The sequence below is a fragment of the Mya arenaria genome, chromosome 10, assembly GCF_026914265.1.
Source record: "Mya arenaria isolate MELC-2E11 chromosome 10, ASM2691426v1".
NCBI lineage: Eukaryota > Metazoa > Mollusca > Bivalvia > Myida > Myidae > Mya > Mya arenaria.
In genome coordinates, this window is record NC_069131.1 from 64,720,129 (window position 1) to 64,736,689 (window position 16,561).

At 36.6% G+C, this 16,561-nt stretch overlaps 1 protein-coding gene across 2 annotated transcripts; it reads right to left on the reverse strand.

Moving 5' to 3' along the window:
* Positions 1–85: 85 nt before the first annotated feature.
* On the reverse strand, positions 86–2,394 carry LOC128204161 (uncharacterized). 2 transcript variants are annotated; one of them, XM_052905535.1, is made up of 6 exons: positions 2,338–2,394; positions 1,744–2,076; positions 1,512–1,619; positions 962–1,012; positions 687–726; positions 86–550 (listed from the first exon to the last, which is right to left on the reverse strand). In XM_052905535.1, the coding sequence occupies exons 2-6, from the start codon at positions 1,892–1,894 to the stop codon at positions 451–453; spliced, it is 450 nt and encodes a 149-aa protein (XP_052761495.1). In that variant the 5' UTR covers positions 1,895–2,076; positions 2,338–2,394; the 3' UTR covers positions 86–450. The 2 variants fall into 2 exon arrangements, with proteins under 2 accessions (XP_052761495.1, XP_052761496.1); XM_052905536.1 differs by having other exon boundaries at positions 86–563.
* Between the last annotated feature and the right edge of the window lie 14,167 nt (positions 2,395–16,561).

The following is a 16,561-nucleotide window of genomic DNA, read 5'->3' on the forward strand; positions in this document are numbered from 1 at the left end:
CCAACAATATACAATACTTGGGAAATCGCAATTATTATGTTTTTAATGTGTTGATTGAAACAAATACATTTTCCATTTTCTCTTACGTATGCATACTCTAAATTTTGATAAATTATTTAAAAAAAACACTAATCTATTAGATATCTTTTTTGAAATTGTCTATTTTTGTAATAAAACGTGTCCAACGCGTAAATTATATCCATCATTCCTATTCTATATTTGTATTTATATAAAAATTGCATCACTCATGATACTCTTTGTTCATGAAACTTTGTTCATTGTTTTTACAACTCATACACATATGGGCCTAGTTTTTTATATAAAAAAACCTGAAACTGAGCAAGATTCGGAGTTTGTGAAAAAGTTTCCTCATGAAACGTAGTACAGCTGAACACTCATGTGTTGGCAACACAGTTGAACAACTAAAGGCAATGACTACATAGTACATGCCTAAAAATCTCCCGCCATCTGCAGAGGTTCGTATGACTCTTTTAGCGTTGTGGTCTGATACATTTGTAACATCGAGTAGCTGCTGTTTTCTGCGCTAGCCCTAAAACCGACAGCTGTGATCTTATCAATATAATTGTTTATGTCAAGTGAGAAATCTGGTAATATATAAAAAATTAGACCGTTGGAGACACAATAAAACATTTCATCTATGAACAAAAATGATTATTAATACTTACTTCAAATTAACTCTGCTACTGATATTGTCCTTTCCTTGGTCTTATAAACAAAACAAAAGCAGAAATAAATAAAACACAACTATTTGTTTTAATTAATTCAAATATAGCATTTATTACCATACACAATTTCTTAAAAAACGCTTTTGGCATGTAAATTACTGTATATGTATATCAAAATCTATATTTTCAGAAATTACTAGGGAACAGGTGAATAGAAAAAAATAAATAGTTGATTAAAACTTTTCAAAGCTGTTTTGTTTGAACAAAATAGTTACCGTTTGCTTGATTCACGTGTCCTGAATCGTGTGTATTCTCTCGAGGACTGGCTGAAATATACATTTATGTATTATCAAACATTTATAGGTATTACCGATCAAAACACTTAACCAACCAATAAACAATACAAGCAGTAAAAACAGATTGTAATTAATATATTAGATTGTATTCGTGTCTTAAATGAAGATTGTACAAAATTATCATATTTAAATAACGATTATAAATTAACAAAAAATAACTAAACGGACGTAAAAATGTAGTTAGTATTGAACACTTCATAGTGTTTGCCACTGATCATAATGCAATAAAAAACATATTGTAAATATTATAAAACACTATAAAACTTACACCTAAGCATATGGCTGTAACGGCGAGAGAAACCCTCGAAATATAGATATAATAAACTTTAGGCAATCACAATTCAATGATGACAATTACATGTCCCGAAGTGAAGAGTTCAGTAAAATCAAGTTAAGCAAAAAGGATACCAGTTTTAGACAAACATCAGTTATTCTATGACATCGATAATGACATAGCCTTATATCTTACCTTTAGTTGAACGCAGTTTCATGAATATAAAACATCCGACAATAAAAAAGACTAATGCTGTTCCAGTTAAAGATGACAGCCCGATCGCAGCCTTTGCTAATGTAGAATCTGAAACAGAAAAGCTATATATTCAAATGTCAATATATTATCATTCATAGCAACTACTCGTTGTTATATACTTTTGCATAAAACAATGTTAAAAGGAGAATATATTTATATGATTTACGCTTACCTGTTACTTTATGAACATGAACAGCAGCTCGATTTCTCGAAGTTAAAGTTCCCGCAGAATTATTGGCTGTGCAGTACACGAATGTCCAATCGTCTGAAATACTGAAGGTCAGTGACACCCAACTTCTTGTTACGATTGTCCTGTCCTTCATCTCTGTAGTTGAAGAACCGCCTGCATTTGTAATGACCTCCTTTCGATTGGTCAGTTTATACCATGTGATAACTGACGCAGGGTATCCAGGTGACGTAACGCATTCAAAGTACACGATTTTGTCTTCGTAAGCAGTTACAAACTGTGTACGTGGGTGCGTTATTTCGACAAAATATGGTAATACTGAAAATTGAAAACAATAAACAATTTCGGTAGCTATTGTGAAGATATCATGAGATAAAAACTCAAAGTAAACATGACAATACAATGTTTGGTTTTAATTTAGTTGCATAAGCAGAAACTAAAGCAATTGTATCGTATTATTTCGCGTCACAACCGCATTTGGTAAAGTATGTATCGATTACTAATGCATTTAGTTATAAACTATTTTAAGTACAGGATTTTCCAATTTAGTTAATGCGAGAAAATACTTTAAAGTCGTACATAAGACAGTAATCTTTGTGCCATTACTGAAAAGCCAGTGGACATTATCATTGCTGGCCTTGCAGTATAATGAAGTAGCGCTGTGACTGCTTTGATGGCCACGTAACTCTGTGCTGTTACTGTGTTATCCGTTTGTGTGATTGTTTCATTTTTCGTCTCAGTTAGAATGACATCATCACTGGCGTCATCCGATGTACCTTTATTATAAAACCACGTGATTTGTCCAGCCGGGATCCCTCCGTGACACACACATTGAACTAACGCACTTTTATTTTCAGATACTGTAACGAATGGTTTCTCGGTAAATAGACTGATGTTGGAAATAGGAACTGAAATGAGAAAAGTTAGAGGCAGTTTTTTGAAAACCAATAAATATTGTTCAGATATTATATGATAATTTAATTCATTTTAAAAACGAAAGCAAAGAGACGAAAAGGTTAATAATACATATATTCACGGGGTTCCAACTCTGTAACACGAGAACAATATTTATGTGAAAATGTACAGAAACAAGCTCAGTAGCAAAATTTTTAAACACAAACCCGTTTAATTGCATAGAGTAAACGCCAAAGGCATAAACACAAAAACATAAAATCACAAACAAGAAACTTATTGAGGGTTTAAACCAGCTTTCATACTGTAGATTGTGTCTCAGAATTCTGCAGAGCATTGTCCATGGACCCGGCAAATTATTGAGAATTTTTAAGTAGTTTGAAGTTATTTTGATAATTATAGAATAGCATTTTTTACAAATCATTAAGGCATTCTAAACAATTGTAACTGTTTCCTTAAAATAATGTACAAATGTACCGTCTGTTCAGTTATGTACCGTAAAAACGTTCCAATAAAACTGATTTGTTAAAAAAAGATTTTATTTGTTCGTGACAAGTTTCCACCTTTGATTTTAGAACCTACAGGCAACATCTCGAAAAATAATCTTAAAGTTTATAAATCTCAACAGCCATGCACACTTTTATATGCAATGTGGTAAAAGTGATCTTGAAGGTAATATACTGGTGTTGTTGTTTTTTGTAAATATAGTTTCCTCCCACAAACCTTTGACCTGAATTTCTACATCGTTGCTTTGGGCTTTCAGGAAATGATCTTCACGGCAGTACCATATATCACCATGATTCTTCCTAGTAACGTTGTTGATAGTCAAGTTATATTGTCGATGCGTTCGACAACTCATGTTGTAGTCCTTTGTGGAATCAAGTTTCGGTGAGCAGTAACGTCCCATGCTAAATTCAGTTTTGCCGTTGCTGATCCAGTTTATCACTGAAAATGGATGCAGCACCATTAGATCGCAAATTAGCGTCAAAGGTTGAAATTCGTTAACCACTTTTTGTGACTTCCGTAATATAACATCCATTCCTTTTGTGCTAAATAGGCAAACACACAATACCAATGATTTTAATGAAGACATGTTGTACCATTTCATTTGATAGAATATTCAATATTAATATTACAACATTACTGCTACAATTGCCTCATACAAATTATTAATTAAGACGTTTTAACAAAAATATATATTCCATCTGAATTTATTTTCACTTCCTACTTCCTTTATCATTCATCAAGCATTACATTGAAAACATAATCCTTTTGTCAGGGTGACAAAGAAACTTTTGATTCAACACGAGATTTATATCACTAGAATAAAGGTCAGTATTCATTTAAACTTCATGTGCTTCCCTAATTTATATTGGGTGGAAAATATTACATGTTTATAGTTCTGTGTCGACGAGGAGTGAGCTTATCTGGCGAACGAGAACCCAAATATTGGCGATCCTTAGCGCACCAAGATTGCTTTCGTAGCAAGCTGAATAAACACCCTCATACACTTACCATTGTATCTCGATTTATTTTACTTTTTCATGTTTATTATTCCATCTTCTTCGTATATAAAGCTGCATAACCTGTTTAGATACCTTCATGAGTCATATTTTCATGAAAAGTGCAACATCTTTTTAGCAAAGAATCATAGTATATAAGGACCACAAGAATGTCTCTTTCAAAAATGTTAGCATATAATCAGATGTACCCCCCCCCCCCTTTTTCATAAGATGACCTCAACCGCTCTGAGACATTTAAGACTACCTTAAAACGATTAATCTTACTCCACCAAGCATCGGTGATTGTGAACTTTATATTCTATAATAAATTTAAATACTAAAGGTGCACTATTACTCCGAAATGTGCAGAAAACACGGTATTGCTTCCTTATAAGACGATAGTAACTTACTAACTAACTCACTTACTCATTAATTTACTTGATATCATATCAGCTATCACCTGGCATTTAATAAAGTACACATAATTGGTATCACAAAGTCCACCTTATATCAACCATTTCGTTGCAAGTTCATACTAGATCAGTGCCAGAATCTTATCTTAAATTAAATCTGTATTTTATCATGTACTTATTGTTCAATAGTGACACATTTGGTTCCGATATTATATTTCACCCTAACGATTATGAAAAGGTAATATATGTATCATGTTTAGCTGTATAACTGAGACCTGTACTTGGTAGTTTCAAGGTAACGGTTACAAACACAAGTAGAGTCTCATACAGTCACACAATTTGAAAAGTGCATGTCCTTTGCACCAACGCAGAGGCATACCCTGCACAACCCCTGCTACAAGTCCATCTCTTGCAGCACACCTGCTAAAAGGACACCACTTGCACAACACCTACTAGACACACATCTCTTGGACCAACGGTGCTAGATACACATCTCTTGCACCATACCTGCTAGATGAACATCTGTTGCACCATCCATGCTATATGCAAATCTCTTGCACCGACCCTGTTAGACGCACACATCTTGCACCGCCCCTGCTAGATGCACATCTCTTGCACCACCCCTGCTAGACCCACATCTCTTGCACCATCCCTGCTAGATGCACATCTCTTGAACCATCCCTGCTAGACGCACATCTCTTGCGTCACACCTGTTAGATGCACATATCTTGCACAATCCCTGCTAGATGAATATCTCTTGCACCATCCATGCTAGGTGAACAAATCTTGCAGCACCCCAACTAAACGCACATCTCTTGCATCTCCCCTGCTAGATGCACATCTCTTGCATCATCCCTGCTAGATAAACATCTCTTGCAACGTCCCCGCAGGACGCACATCTCTTGCACCACTGGTAAACACAGAAAACAATTTCTGTAACGACACCAATCTGTCTGTGAGACTTTGGCGTCGACAAAAATGTGTCTTTACATTTTTTGACAGCAGGTATGAATACATTATTTTGTGATATGGTTACCTTATTTGCATAGTTATTACACTAGTTATAGAAACAAAATGCATGAGTTTATATCACTCCTGCACTGTAAGTTATCTTATAAATACAGTTATGTCGCTTGTGTGTAATTTCAGGAAATGACATAAGTGTTTTTATTGACTTTTCAAGTGGTTGAAATCATCAAGGCGCCTTCGGTAATGTAATTTATACGCGTCACGCCATTGTGAGTAACGCATTGAAGTCATAACGGTCGGATATTTCTTAAGAATGACAGTTATTCTATAAGCATCCAATATATCTAAATACTAAGTACCTACACCAGTTGAGAACAACCGTATGTTACTTATACCACCCGCCGAACGATTACAATAATTACAAAGCAATTTGCTAACGAGTTATGTAAGGATGCTGTACCGTGTCCTTTTTGGTAGAACCCTTCTGCCCATAAAGACTCAAGCATGTCCAGTTCAAATCGTTGAGATTTTAGCGATATTTATAATACTGCAATAAATACTGTTTCACCCTATGCACCTTTGTCTTGCGTTTCTACAACTTTATATAATAAAAATTGTCTGCCCAACTATGAGAACATTTGAATACGCTCCTCACGGCAACATGACAAAATGTAGGCCAAATTGACAATCGCCCCTGCAGTACTAACAAATGTCCGGAATGTAAGGCCACACCATTGGCCACCTCTGGAACTTCAAAATAAACCATTTAAACAAAGACTGTACATGGCTTTACACAACTCAAAATTCCATGTCTGATTTAAACGATTTTTTCGGTATCCTTAATGCATTTGTGCGCGTGTAATGCGAGTATGAGTCAATTTGACACCGAAATAATGTACGTGTAGTTTTGTATGTCTTTGTCTATTTTTTACTTCAAAAATTGTTGGGATTCTAAGTTCATACAAATTTCATTCCGATAGTATATTGTTGTTACCTCTTCCATTGCTATTGTAACTCCTCCAGTCGTTGGTATTACACTTCTCCCACCATTGCAAACCCTCCGTTTGTTTAAGATATTCCTTTGACAATAATTGAATTCGAAAGTGCTGTGTAACATGACATCGGTCCTTATAAGAAGATCATCTAAACCATTCATAAATTAATGCACGTGCTCTTTGGATCGTTAGCCATAAAAATGGACGATTTTCCATTCATAAAATATCCAGAGGCAAGTTTAAGGGACTGATGTTCCTACAAATCTGTTAGCAAATAGACGAGTATTATACATGCAAACTTCTAAACCTGTAAAACTTTGTATAACATTGATTTTCTTTATCATGCCTGTTAGGATTTTGTCACGGTACCCTGTGGTGAAATTGCCTCAATTTGTACTTTTCGTCATGTTGTTTACCAAATTGCCTGTACATGTTATAACATGTCTGTTGTAACGATATGTTACCGTGACAAAATAAAAGTGAATGTGTGTGCCTGCGTGCGTGCGTGCGTGTAAGTGTGTGTGTGTGTGTGTGTGTGTGTGTGTGTGTGTGTGTGTGTGCGTGCGTGCGATTGCATTTATCTCGGAAAACTTGTTTCGGGGAAAAAAATGTACAGTACCGTACGACGTTGCTTCATACACATTGCTGTTTTGTTTGTTCTCACAGGGAGATATTCTGTATACGGATGTAGCACGTGATTCTTCCTCAATGGTTTACACTCAAAACATAACATTTAAACTGTTCCTTTGGGCCTAGCCATAACTTGAAAAACTTAGTTTTAACCTGAAATTTTACATGGAACATTTGGAATTTGGATCGCATTTTGTTTTCGACTGTTTACCCTTTCTTTAGTATAACAGTATATTTGAGGACATTATAAATTAGATGAGTTAGTTATTAAAGTAAGTAACAAATACTTATTAAAGTTATTTGGTGTAACTTTGAACAGGACGAATTGTGTTCATGAAGTGAACATTAAGGTCAGAATTAAGTTTTTACCTTCCATTTCTGATCAAATTAGTCTTGTTAGGAACCAATTGTACGTAACTGCATTGTCAGAAAGGTTTTAGCCATCAGAATGCACACAAACACTTGCATTATATTTGCTTATAATATGCGTGTTTTCACAAAGAAACATCCATGTAAGATGCTTTTATTGTTCCCTTGGTGATACCCTTTCACATTCCGTAAATGTTGAAGAACCCTTGTTGTCATGACGGCCTAAACATAACAGATCTTTTTGCAAGATATTTTGTATAAACAAATGCCAACTATTTACAAAATTATTACAAATTTACCAATGGTCAAAGATTGTCCCTGGGACGTTCACTTGTCAGACATAGAATGGGATTGTGGTATTTTCTCATTAGAATCATCTGATAGATCCATACCAAACTACCTAGAAGTTATGCAGATGTGCGTAGTTAGTTGTTTAACATGGACTTGCATGACTTAGACTTTAACAGTACAAAATGTGTTCGTCCAATGGAAAGGATATTTGTTCACAAATGTTCAACACCGTGTGGACCGGAAGTCATTTGTTTTAAACGATCTTATCAGCTGAAACACCTTAACATATTTTTAATCCAAAACTACATGGCATACAGGTTTCATAATTGGTGCATAGTAATATCGTCTAGAAGGCCATTTGGCTCCGCCCTATTTTAAAATGGTTTACATGAATTTATATAATAACTTCTTTGTGATATGTTTTGATCAAACCTTTAAGACCAAAATGTTTTATATTTGTTACGAGGAATCATCTATAATAGTATTTTGAGCGTATGCAACTAGGGGTCAACATAAGCCCACTTATATAAGGAATCTCTTTAAAGCTGTACTCTCACAGATGGATCGTTTAGGCATTTTGTGAGTCTTGAACTGAGCCTATTACTGCATTATTGTCAGGGCAATATTACTGTTTAAGGAGTGACTAGAGATCAGATCAGAGTTTTTTTATGTTATGCTCGAATATTAATGGCTAAAAGCGTAAATAACGCTTTAAGAGAATATAAATATTCGGCCATTTTACGAATAATTGAAAAAATGTTCTAAAGTGGGGTATTTGATATGAGTGAATTGATGGCTTTGATGCTTAATTAAACTGATTCTGAGACAAGTGAAATTAAACATGTCAAAACTGTTAATCTGTGAGAGTGCAGCTTTAAGAAAACCGCCAGGCCAACAACTTTGATTTTGGTGTGTGGCATCGACTAAAGATACTCTACAACATAACTTAGAGGTTAATAAACGGCGCCGGTGTGCCGTCTGTCAAAAATGGCACACCTGGTCCGTTTTGCCTCGAGGGCCATTGCAAACCAGGTGTGCCATTATCAACAGACGGCACTCCTTTGTATTGCATATGTTTTGTTTTTCCATTTTATATATAAAAAACCCATTTCGGCCTTTACTCTACAGTAAGTTTTCATTTATTGTTAAATTGAAAAATTATCCCTATGACGCAGCTATTGTATTCGTGACGTCAATAGAGTAATTTTTTCTAGGTCATAAACTACAATGTTATGTGGTATGAAGTTATAAATACTGGATAAATTTAAGATATATGTTTTAAGGTAAGGTCATTTAAAGAATATAGCATGTTTAAGCAACATCAGAAGTACACCATGTGTTTGTGTTTTATTGAATACTATATTTATTTGTATTTTTCAGCGGTATAAAAACAGCAAAAATGGATGACAAAAATATGTTGATGACACATTCTTGACAATTGTAAATGTATTAAAAACTTGGAGTAATTTAATGGGAGTTACGATCATGTGATGCAAAATGCCACTGCTTGGTTAATGTATCAATTGGTCGTGGATTACACTAGACATGTTTACTAATACTAGAACTGAAAGTGGAAATGATGTTTCAAAGGAATATGTGCCAGGTATACGCATACTGTCACGTAGGATTTCATTTACTTTGATATGACATTGGCCGAAAAGGTAGCAACTCTCCATTTTTATTTTTATTTTAAATAATCCAGATCATAGAAACTTAACTCTCATGCAAGGGCGGTTCCAGGATTTGACGTTTTGGGTGGTGGCTTAACCTAGAGGGCGTAACGTTTACTTGCACAACTCAGAACCGAAATATATTTGGTTTATAGTGTTGGCATGAGGGCTTGGTGATACCTTTTAAAGCAAATTTGAACAATGTCTAGTCCGAAATGATGCATTTGGGGTGTTTTATTCTTTTTCTTCTATGTTGAAGAAAAAGGTGTAACGTTCCGCTGTAGGCGGCGGATGTGCGTTCGTAACAATGTAACGGTCCGCTGTATGCGGCGGTTCCGTTATAGACGATTGTTTCGCTTGAGTACAGATTTGTTTTCCAGGTAAAGAGTAAATGCCACGCTAGTTTGTTGACAAATGTTGAGGCGAGGGTTGGGTAAATAAATATCATATTGTCTGTTAATTGTTCTGTTAATTTTCCGGGAAGCTCGTGCGTATACGTTTTACAACGACAACAGTTCAAAATACATTTGATCGATGATATAAATTATATTTATGATCGAACAGTTATTTTCGTCTGTAATTTGGTATGAAAGCAAATGTTCGATCAGCTTCAAGATGGAAAAAAGGTTTGAAAAACTGGATAAGCGGTAATAAACGGTAAGTTTGTAATTTCCAGAAACATATGTATTTAAATGTATTAAACAATTCTTCGATCAAGTGGGAGTTATGACAAATATCTAAAAGTAGTTCTGAAAGTTTATATTTTCACTTCCTATTTTGCAATAAAAATATCATATTGATATTTTCACTGTTGATATTTCACTGATAAAACCCCATATTTTATCGAGAAGCATGAAAGAAAACTTTCTGTTTGAACATTATTTGTGAATATTTTGTAAATAAGATTCTTCTAGTTATACAATATTTTTTTTTAAACAACGACCTTTATTTGACTGGTATTGATATGCTTATAAGATGAATATATTTCTAAATATAAATGATTGAAAATGATGAAACACCTCTAGGACAGAACATCAGACTTAGGTTCGAACACAATTCCTAAGATTCTTTATGAAACGCTTTTCATAGTATTTTATTTACTGAACTAAAAACATGTCCTCAATATCAATATGATTAAACTGTGATGATTTATTGCATTGATTTTTAAATATACTATCAGTTTTAAGGTGCGTGTCGTTCAGGATGCTGATGTCGCGACTAAATTGATATATACATGTAATTTGCGCTCCGCGTTCGTGTATGATTTCAATCACCATGGTTGTAAATGCATGACTAATAGTTTAATTCCAGGTTATGATGTTAATATTAATTATGTAATGTCGAAGAATATATTTTATATTGTTCAATTAATACAAATTAATACACAATTTTGCACATGGCTCTATTGTATTAGTTAAAGATTTTTAATCTATAAGCTCTTGATTTTACTCCTGAATTTAAAACCTGTAAATGCTTTTATTATTCCTTGCTCTTGTATAAAAAGGATGTTTGTTTGGATAATAGTCATTATTTTTTATATTATACATCACATAAATGTGTCCCTTCTTTGTATATATAAACACGATCTGTCCGTATAGCACTGTATTTTGATGAAACTGTAGTAAAATGACGTCGGTGGTCCATATTATATTTTTGGCCGGTCCGGACCTTGCCAAAAAAGTTATATGTACTGCTGACGTCATTCAATTGGTAAGTGCGGCTTGCTATTTTCACAACGGCGAAAACTTGTCGCAAGGAAATATTATTGGCTTTGTTCAATAAAACACATTTAAATCGCTTTAAAAATATTGTAATGAAAAGTGTTCGGTATAATATAAGAAATATAACGCACCACTGAGGGATATATGACATAATAAGGACCGGCCAGTCAGCCACCGAAGGTGTATATGGACCGAGGCGTTAGCATTCTGTTTATGAGATGTATTTAGATTTATTTGGCCTACCTAAGAATATTGATATATTTGATAAACTTTGAAGTGATTGAAATAAAAAATATATGTAAAGGTTAAAAGTTGCTGGTGTCATTTAATAGAGTCTATTTTGATGATAATGGTGGCGGTGGTGTTGGTGGCGGCGGTAATAGTGGTGGTGGTGGTGATGGTGGTGATGGTGATAGAAGTGGTGACGGTTGTGGTGGTGGTGATGATTGTGATAGTAGTGGTTGCGGTGGTGAAGGTTATAGTAGTGGTGGCGGTGGTGGTGGGCGTGGTGATGGTGATAGTAGTGGTGACGGTGGTGATGGTGATAGTAGTGGTGATGATGGTAATGGTGGTGATGGTGATACATGTAGTAGTAGTGGTGGGGATGATGGTGATAGTAGTGGTGATGATGGTAATGGTGGTGATGGTGATAGTAGTGGTGGTGATGGTTATGGTGTAAATGGTGATAGTAGTGGTGGCGGCGGCGGTGGTGGTGATGGTGGTGGTAGTGGTGGCGGTAGTGGTGGTAGTGATGGTGCTGGTGATTGTGGAGATGGTGATAGTAGTAGCGCCGGTGGTGGTGGTGGTGATGGTGGTGGTGGTAGTGGTGGCGGTGGTGTAGGTGGTATTTGTGATGGTAGTGGCGGCGGCGGCGGTTGTGTTGGTGATGGTGATAATAGTGTTGGTGATGGTGAAAGTAGTGGTGGCGGTAGTGGTGGTGGTGATGGAGATAGTAGTGGTGGTGATGGTGATAGTGGAGGTGGTGTTGATGGTTTTAGGGGTGGTGGCGGTGGTTGTGGTGGTGGTGGTGGTGGTGATGGTGGTGGTGGTGGTGGTGGCGGTGGTGGTGGTGGTGGTGGTGATGGTGATATTAGTGGTGGCGGTGGTGATTGTGGTGGTGATGGTGAAAATAGTTGTGGTGGTGGTGATAGTGGTGGTGATGGTGATAGTAGTGGTGGTGGTGGTGGTGATGGTGGTGGTGATGATGATGGTGGAGGTGGTGGTGGTGATAGTGTTGGTGATGGTAAAAGTAGTGGTGGTGGTGGTGGTGGTGTTGATGGTTTTAGGGGTGGTGGCGGTGGTTGTGGTGGTGGTGGTGGTGGTGGTGGTGGTGGTGGTGATGGTGATGGTGATAGTGTTGGTGTTGGTGGTGGCGGTGGTGATGATGGTGTCGGTGGTGATAGTAGTGGTGGTGGTGGTGATGGTGATAGTAGTGGTGGTGGTGATGGTGGTGATAATGGAGGTGGTGGTGGTGGTAGTGGTAGTGGTGGTGGTGGTGGTAGTGGCGGCGGTGGTGATAGGGGTGATGGTGGTAGTGGTGTTGTTGATGGTGATGATAGTGGTGGTGGTGTTTGTGGTGGCGATGGTGGTGGTGGGTGGTGGTTTTGGTGGTGGTGGTGGTGGTGATGGTGTGGGGGCGGTGGTTGTTGTGGTGATGGTGATGGTGGTGATGATTGTAGTAGTGGCGGCGGTTGTTGTGGCTATCGCGGTGGTGGTAATGGTGATGATGGCGGTGGTGATGGTGGTGGTATATTATTATAAAAAAATATAGACTGTTCTTTTAAAAGTGGTGTACCACAAGTTTTTGTTGAGATTTGTTTTGGATTTTTTCAGAAACTTGATCAAATTTGAAAAAAAACTAGATGCATGTTCAGGTGAGAATAGTGGTTGCAATTAAAATATTGAAGATTTATCTGCATGTTGGCTGCATGTTTTTGTTGCAACTTTTCGTTTGGGTGCTTTTGTAGGCATGTTTTTCTTAGCTGTCACATTTCGATGAAATTGGAGTTGTTTCACTTTACTCTATTTAGACAATTCGAGATTTTCTGACTTTGTAAAAGGGCAGTAATTCATAGTTATTTATGCTAGATAGTTGGTAGGAGTGACCCCTTTGATGAATCTGAAAAAAAATATATTTTAGGTTATTTTAGGTTAAATGTCACTAAATTTTGTAAAGGTCATAATTAAGCTCATTCCCACCAAATCACTGTGTACATGATGGCACCGTGGTCACAGTTTCAGTGCAGTATACATGATGGCACCGTGGTCACAGTTACAGAGCAGTATACATGATGACACCGTGGTCACAATTCCAGTGCAGTATACATGATGGCACCCTGGTCACAGTTCCAGTGCAGTATACATGATGGCACCATAGTCACAGTTCCAGTTCAGTATACATGATGGCCCTGTTGTCACAGTCCCAGTGCAGTATACATGATGGCACCGTGGTCACAGTTCCAGTACAGTATACATGATGGCACCGAAGTCACAGTTCCAGTGCAGTATACATGATGGCACCATGGTCAAAATTCCAGTGCAATATACATGACGGCACCGTGGTCACAGTTCCAGTGCAGTATACATCAGGGCACTGTTGTCACAGTTCCAGTGCAGTATACAGGATGGCACCGTGGTCACAATTCCAGTGCAGTATACATGATGACACCGTTGCCACAGTTCCAATGCAGTATACATGATGATACCGTGGTCACAGTTCCAATGCAGTATACATGATGACACCGTGGTCACAGTTCCAGTGCAGTATACATGATGACACCGTGGTCACAGTTCCAGTGCAGTATACATGATGGCACCGTGGTCACAGTTCCAGTGCAGTATACTTGATGGCACCGTGGTCACAGTTCCAGTGCAGTATACATGATGACACCGTGGTCACAGTTCCAATGCAGTATACATGATGACACCGTGGTCACAGTTCCAGTGCAGTATACATGATGACACCGTGGTCACAGTTCCAGTGCAGTATACATGATGGCACCGTGGTCACAGTTCCAGTGCAGTATACATGATGGCACCGTGGTCACAGTTCCAGTGCAGTATACATGATGGCACCGTGGTCACAGTTCCAGTGCAGTATACATGATGACACCGTGGTCACAGTTCCAATGCAGTATACATGATGACACTCTGGTCACAGTTCCAATGCAGTATACATGATGACACTGTGGTCACAGTTCCAGTGCAGTAAACATTATGGCATAGTGTCTTCAATCACTGGTGCTCGTTTTCTTATGGCTTTGTTGACAATAAAATCTGTGTTCTATTTCGTTCTGAGACTTGTAATTGTACATTGTAATACCCTCAAATGTCGCTTATGTTGTCTATGTTGCCAGTTACATCAAACATCACAACATTCAGATGTTTATGACATACCTTCATCATAAGAATGGAAAATATTTTATTATTAGTGTTCTAAGTTTAACGGATATATCCCCTGTTGATCCCTTTGTTCGTTAACCTAACATCTTCTACAAATAATTCATTTTATTTAAAACTGTGCATGTATGCCGCTCTTTTTGCTCATATTATGCCTATCTGTGTCCTATTGTCGCCATTCGGAGTAATTATTACATTTGGTGGTCTGTGAGCTTATTTATACGCGCGTGTGCTGCGATAAGATTGTTAGTCTTTTTATGTTTTTGGAGCAATGTGTGCAGACAAAATGTAACCCTGGTTACAGCTTGCCTGTTGTTTTTTTAAAGTTCGCCAGTGTATGGCACTGTCAAACGGGACCCCCATTTAACGGCCCTCCCGGAAAGCGATAAGTATTTCTTTAGTGGTGCGGCGGGGAATCGAACGTGCGACCCTTCAACTGACAGTCAAGTGTTACCGCTAGACGACGAGTCCGCGATAATCAATTATTATTACATTTAGAAAACATGTGTTCGTATATAGGATACTTGTACATTTAATTGTCGATTAAAACCATGTACAGTTATGAATTAATAACACTCGTGGCATTAAACAGTTAATCTTCGAATATATTTGAGATTATTTATTATATATATATATATATCGCTTGTTTTGAAGCTTTGTTTTATGAACATCTTTGTTTACGTGTTTAGTTGAAATATTCATGTAATAAAGTCTGTTGTTATTCGCGAAGGTTTAAAGTAAATCAAACAACCGAATTAAAGGGTTTCATATTTTGTGTATCTTTGAAAAACCACGACAGGTGATTGACAGTATTATAAAATTGTTTAAAAATCAAATAATACAGCAGTCTACCCCTTAATTTAAAGCAATGCTTTAATTTGAAAATACATGATGTTAAATTTCTCAAATTATAACCATGAAATCAACAAATTGAAACACTGTTTATGTTCAAAATCGCATTGATAAACGTATATTAGTATTTAAACAGTTCCACGCAGTTTTCCCGGATTAAATTTCGTCAATTTATTATGATATCACCGTTTATTTTTACAACTGACCATACTCGCAATGTATTCTGGCAAGAACACCATGTTTTTATCTTGAAAAAAATCGGTACTCCCGGTACAATGTTGTTCGTGATGGTTTTTCGATTTTTGGAAAGGCACACACTTTTTAATTTCGAAGAGAAAGTAACCTTAATGGTCTTGTTTTTCTTGCACATCGTAAATTACCTTAAATAAATCCGTTGTTCAATTAAATCGATCTCCTTTGTAATTACTAAAAGACCGCAGTCATGGCTGTTTGGTTTGCGCTTGGTATCGAGGTATCGTATAATACAATGATGAAGGAAACGACTAAGCAGAAGTCCTATGTATTTGACAAAGGTAGAATTTGTAGCTTTAATTTATATGTTTCTGAATTGCTTCTAAACTTTCTACTTGATATACGCAATCAGTGTCATGTTGCAGGCTTGTAGTATATTGACTGTGCTCACGAAAATGGAGAAGTACTGAAGGAGTTTGTATATATATTTCATAATAAGTTTTAATGTAAAAACCACAATGTTGCAATATCCTCAATATCGGTTAAATGTGACAACGAATGTCATATTTGTGTGTTTTTTTTCTTTAGATCGAACAAAAATTTTAAAAAGCATCCGTAAATTTCGAGTACAACAATTGTCTTCTCTCGCAATATCCCAAATAATCTCGCTGGCCACCGATAATGTTTGAATGTAAAAAACCAAAGTTTTTGACGATTATTAATTTCCGGAGCACACGTAGATAGGTATGCAGTCTGGCGCCAGTTTGTGCATAGGAATATAAATTTACTTCAAAAATTATTATTCAATATAATGATGAAGCTGACAATGATTTTACTTCAATACGTTACCGTTTGTTTGATTTATTTAACACTTTGAATATTCAGTCA

Bases quoted from the DNA above. Each gene is read 5' to 3' on its own strand.
- LOC128204161 (XM_052905535.1), bottom strand. From the start codon at position 1,894: ATGAAGGACAGGACAATCGTAACAAGAAGTTGGGTGTCACTGACCTTC. The intron at 1,620-1,743 runs GTAAGCGTAAAT...TTTCTGTTTCAG, and splicing joins TCATGTTCATAAAGTAACAG to ATTCTACATTAGCAAAGGCT. The intron at 1,013-1,511 runs GTAAGATATAAG...TGTATATTTCAG, and splicing joins GAAACTGCGTTCAACTAAAG to CCAGTCCTCGAGAGAATACA.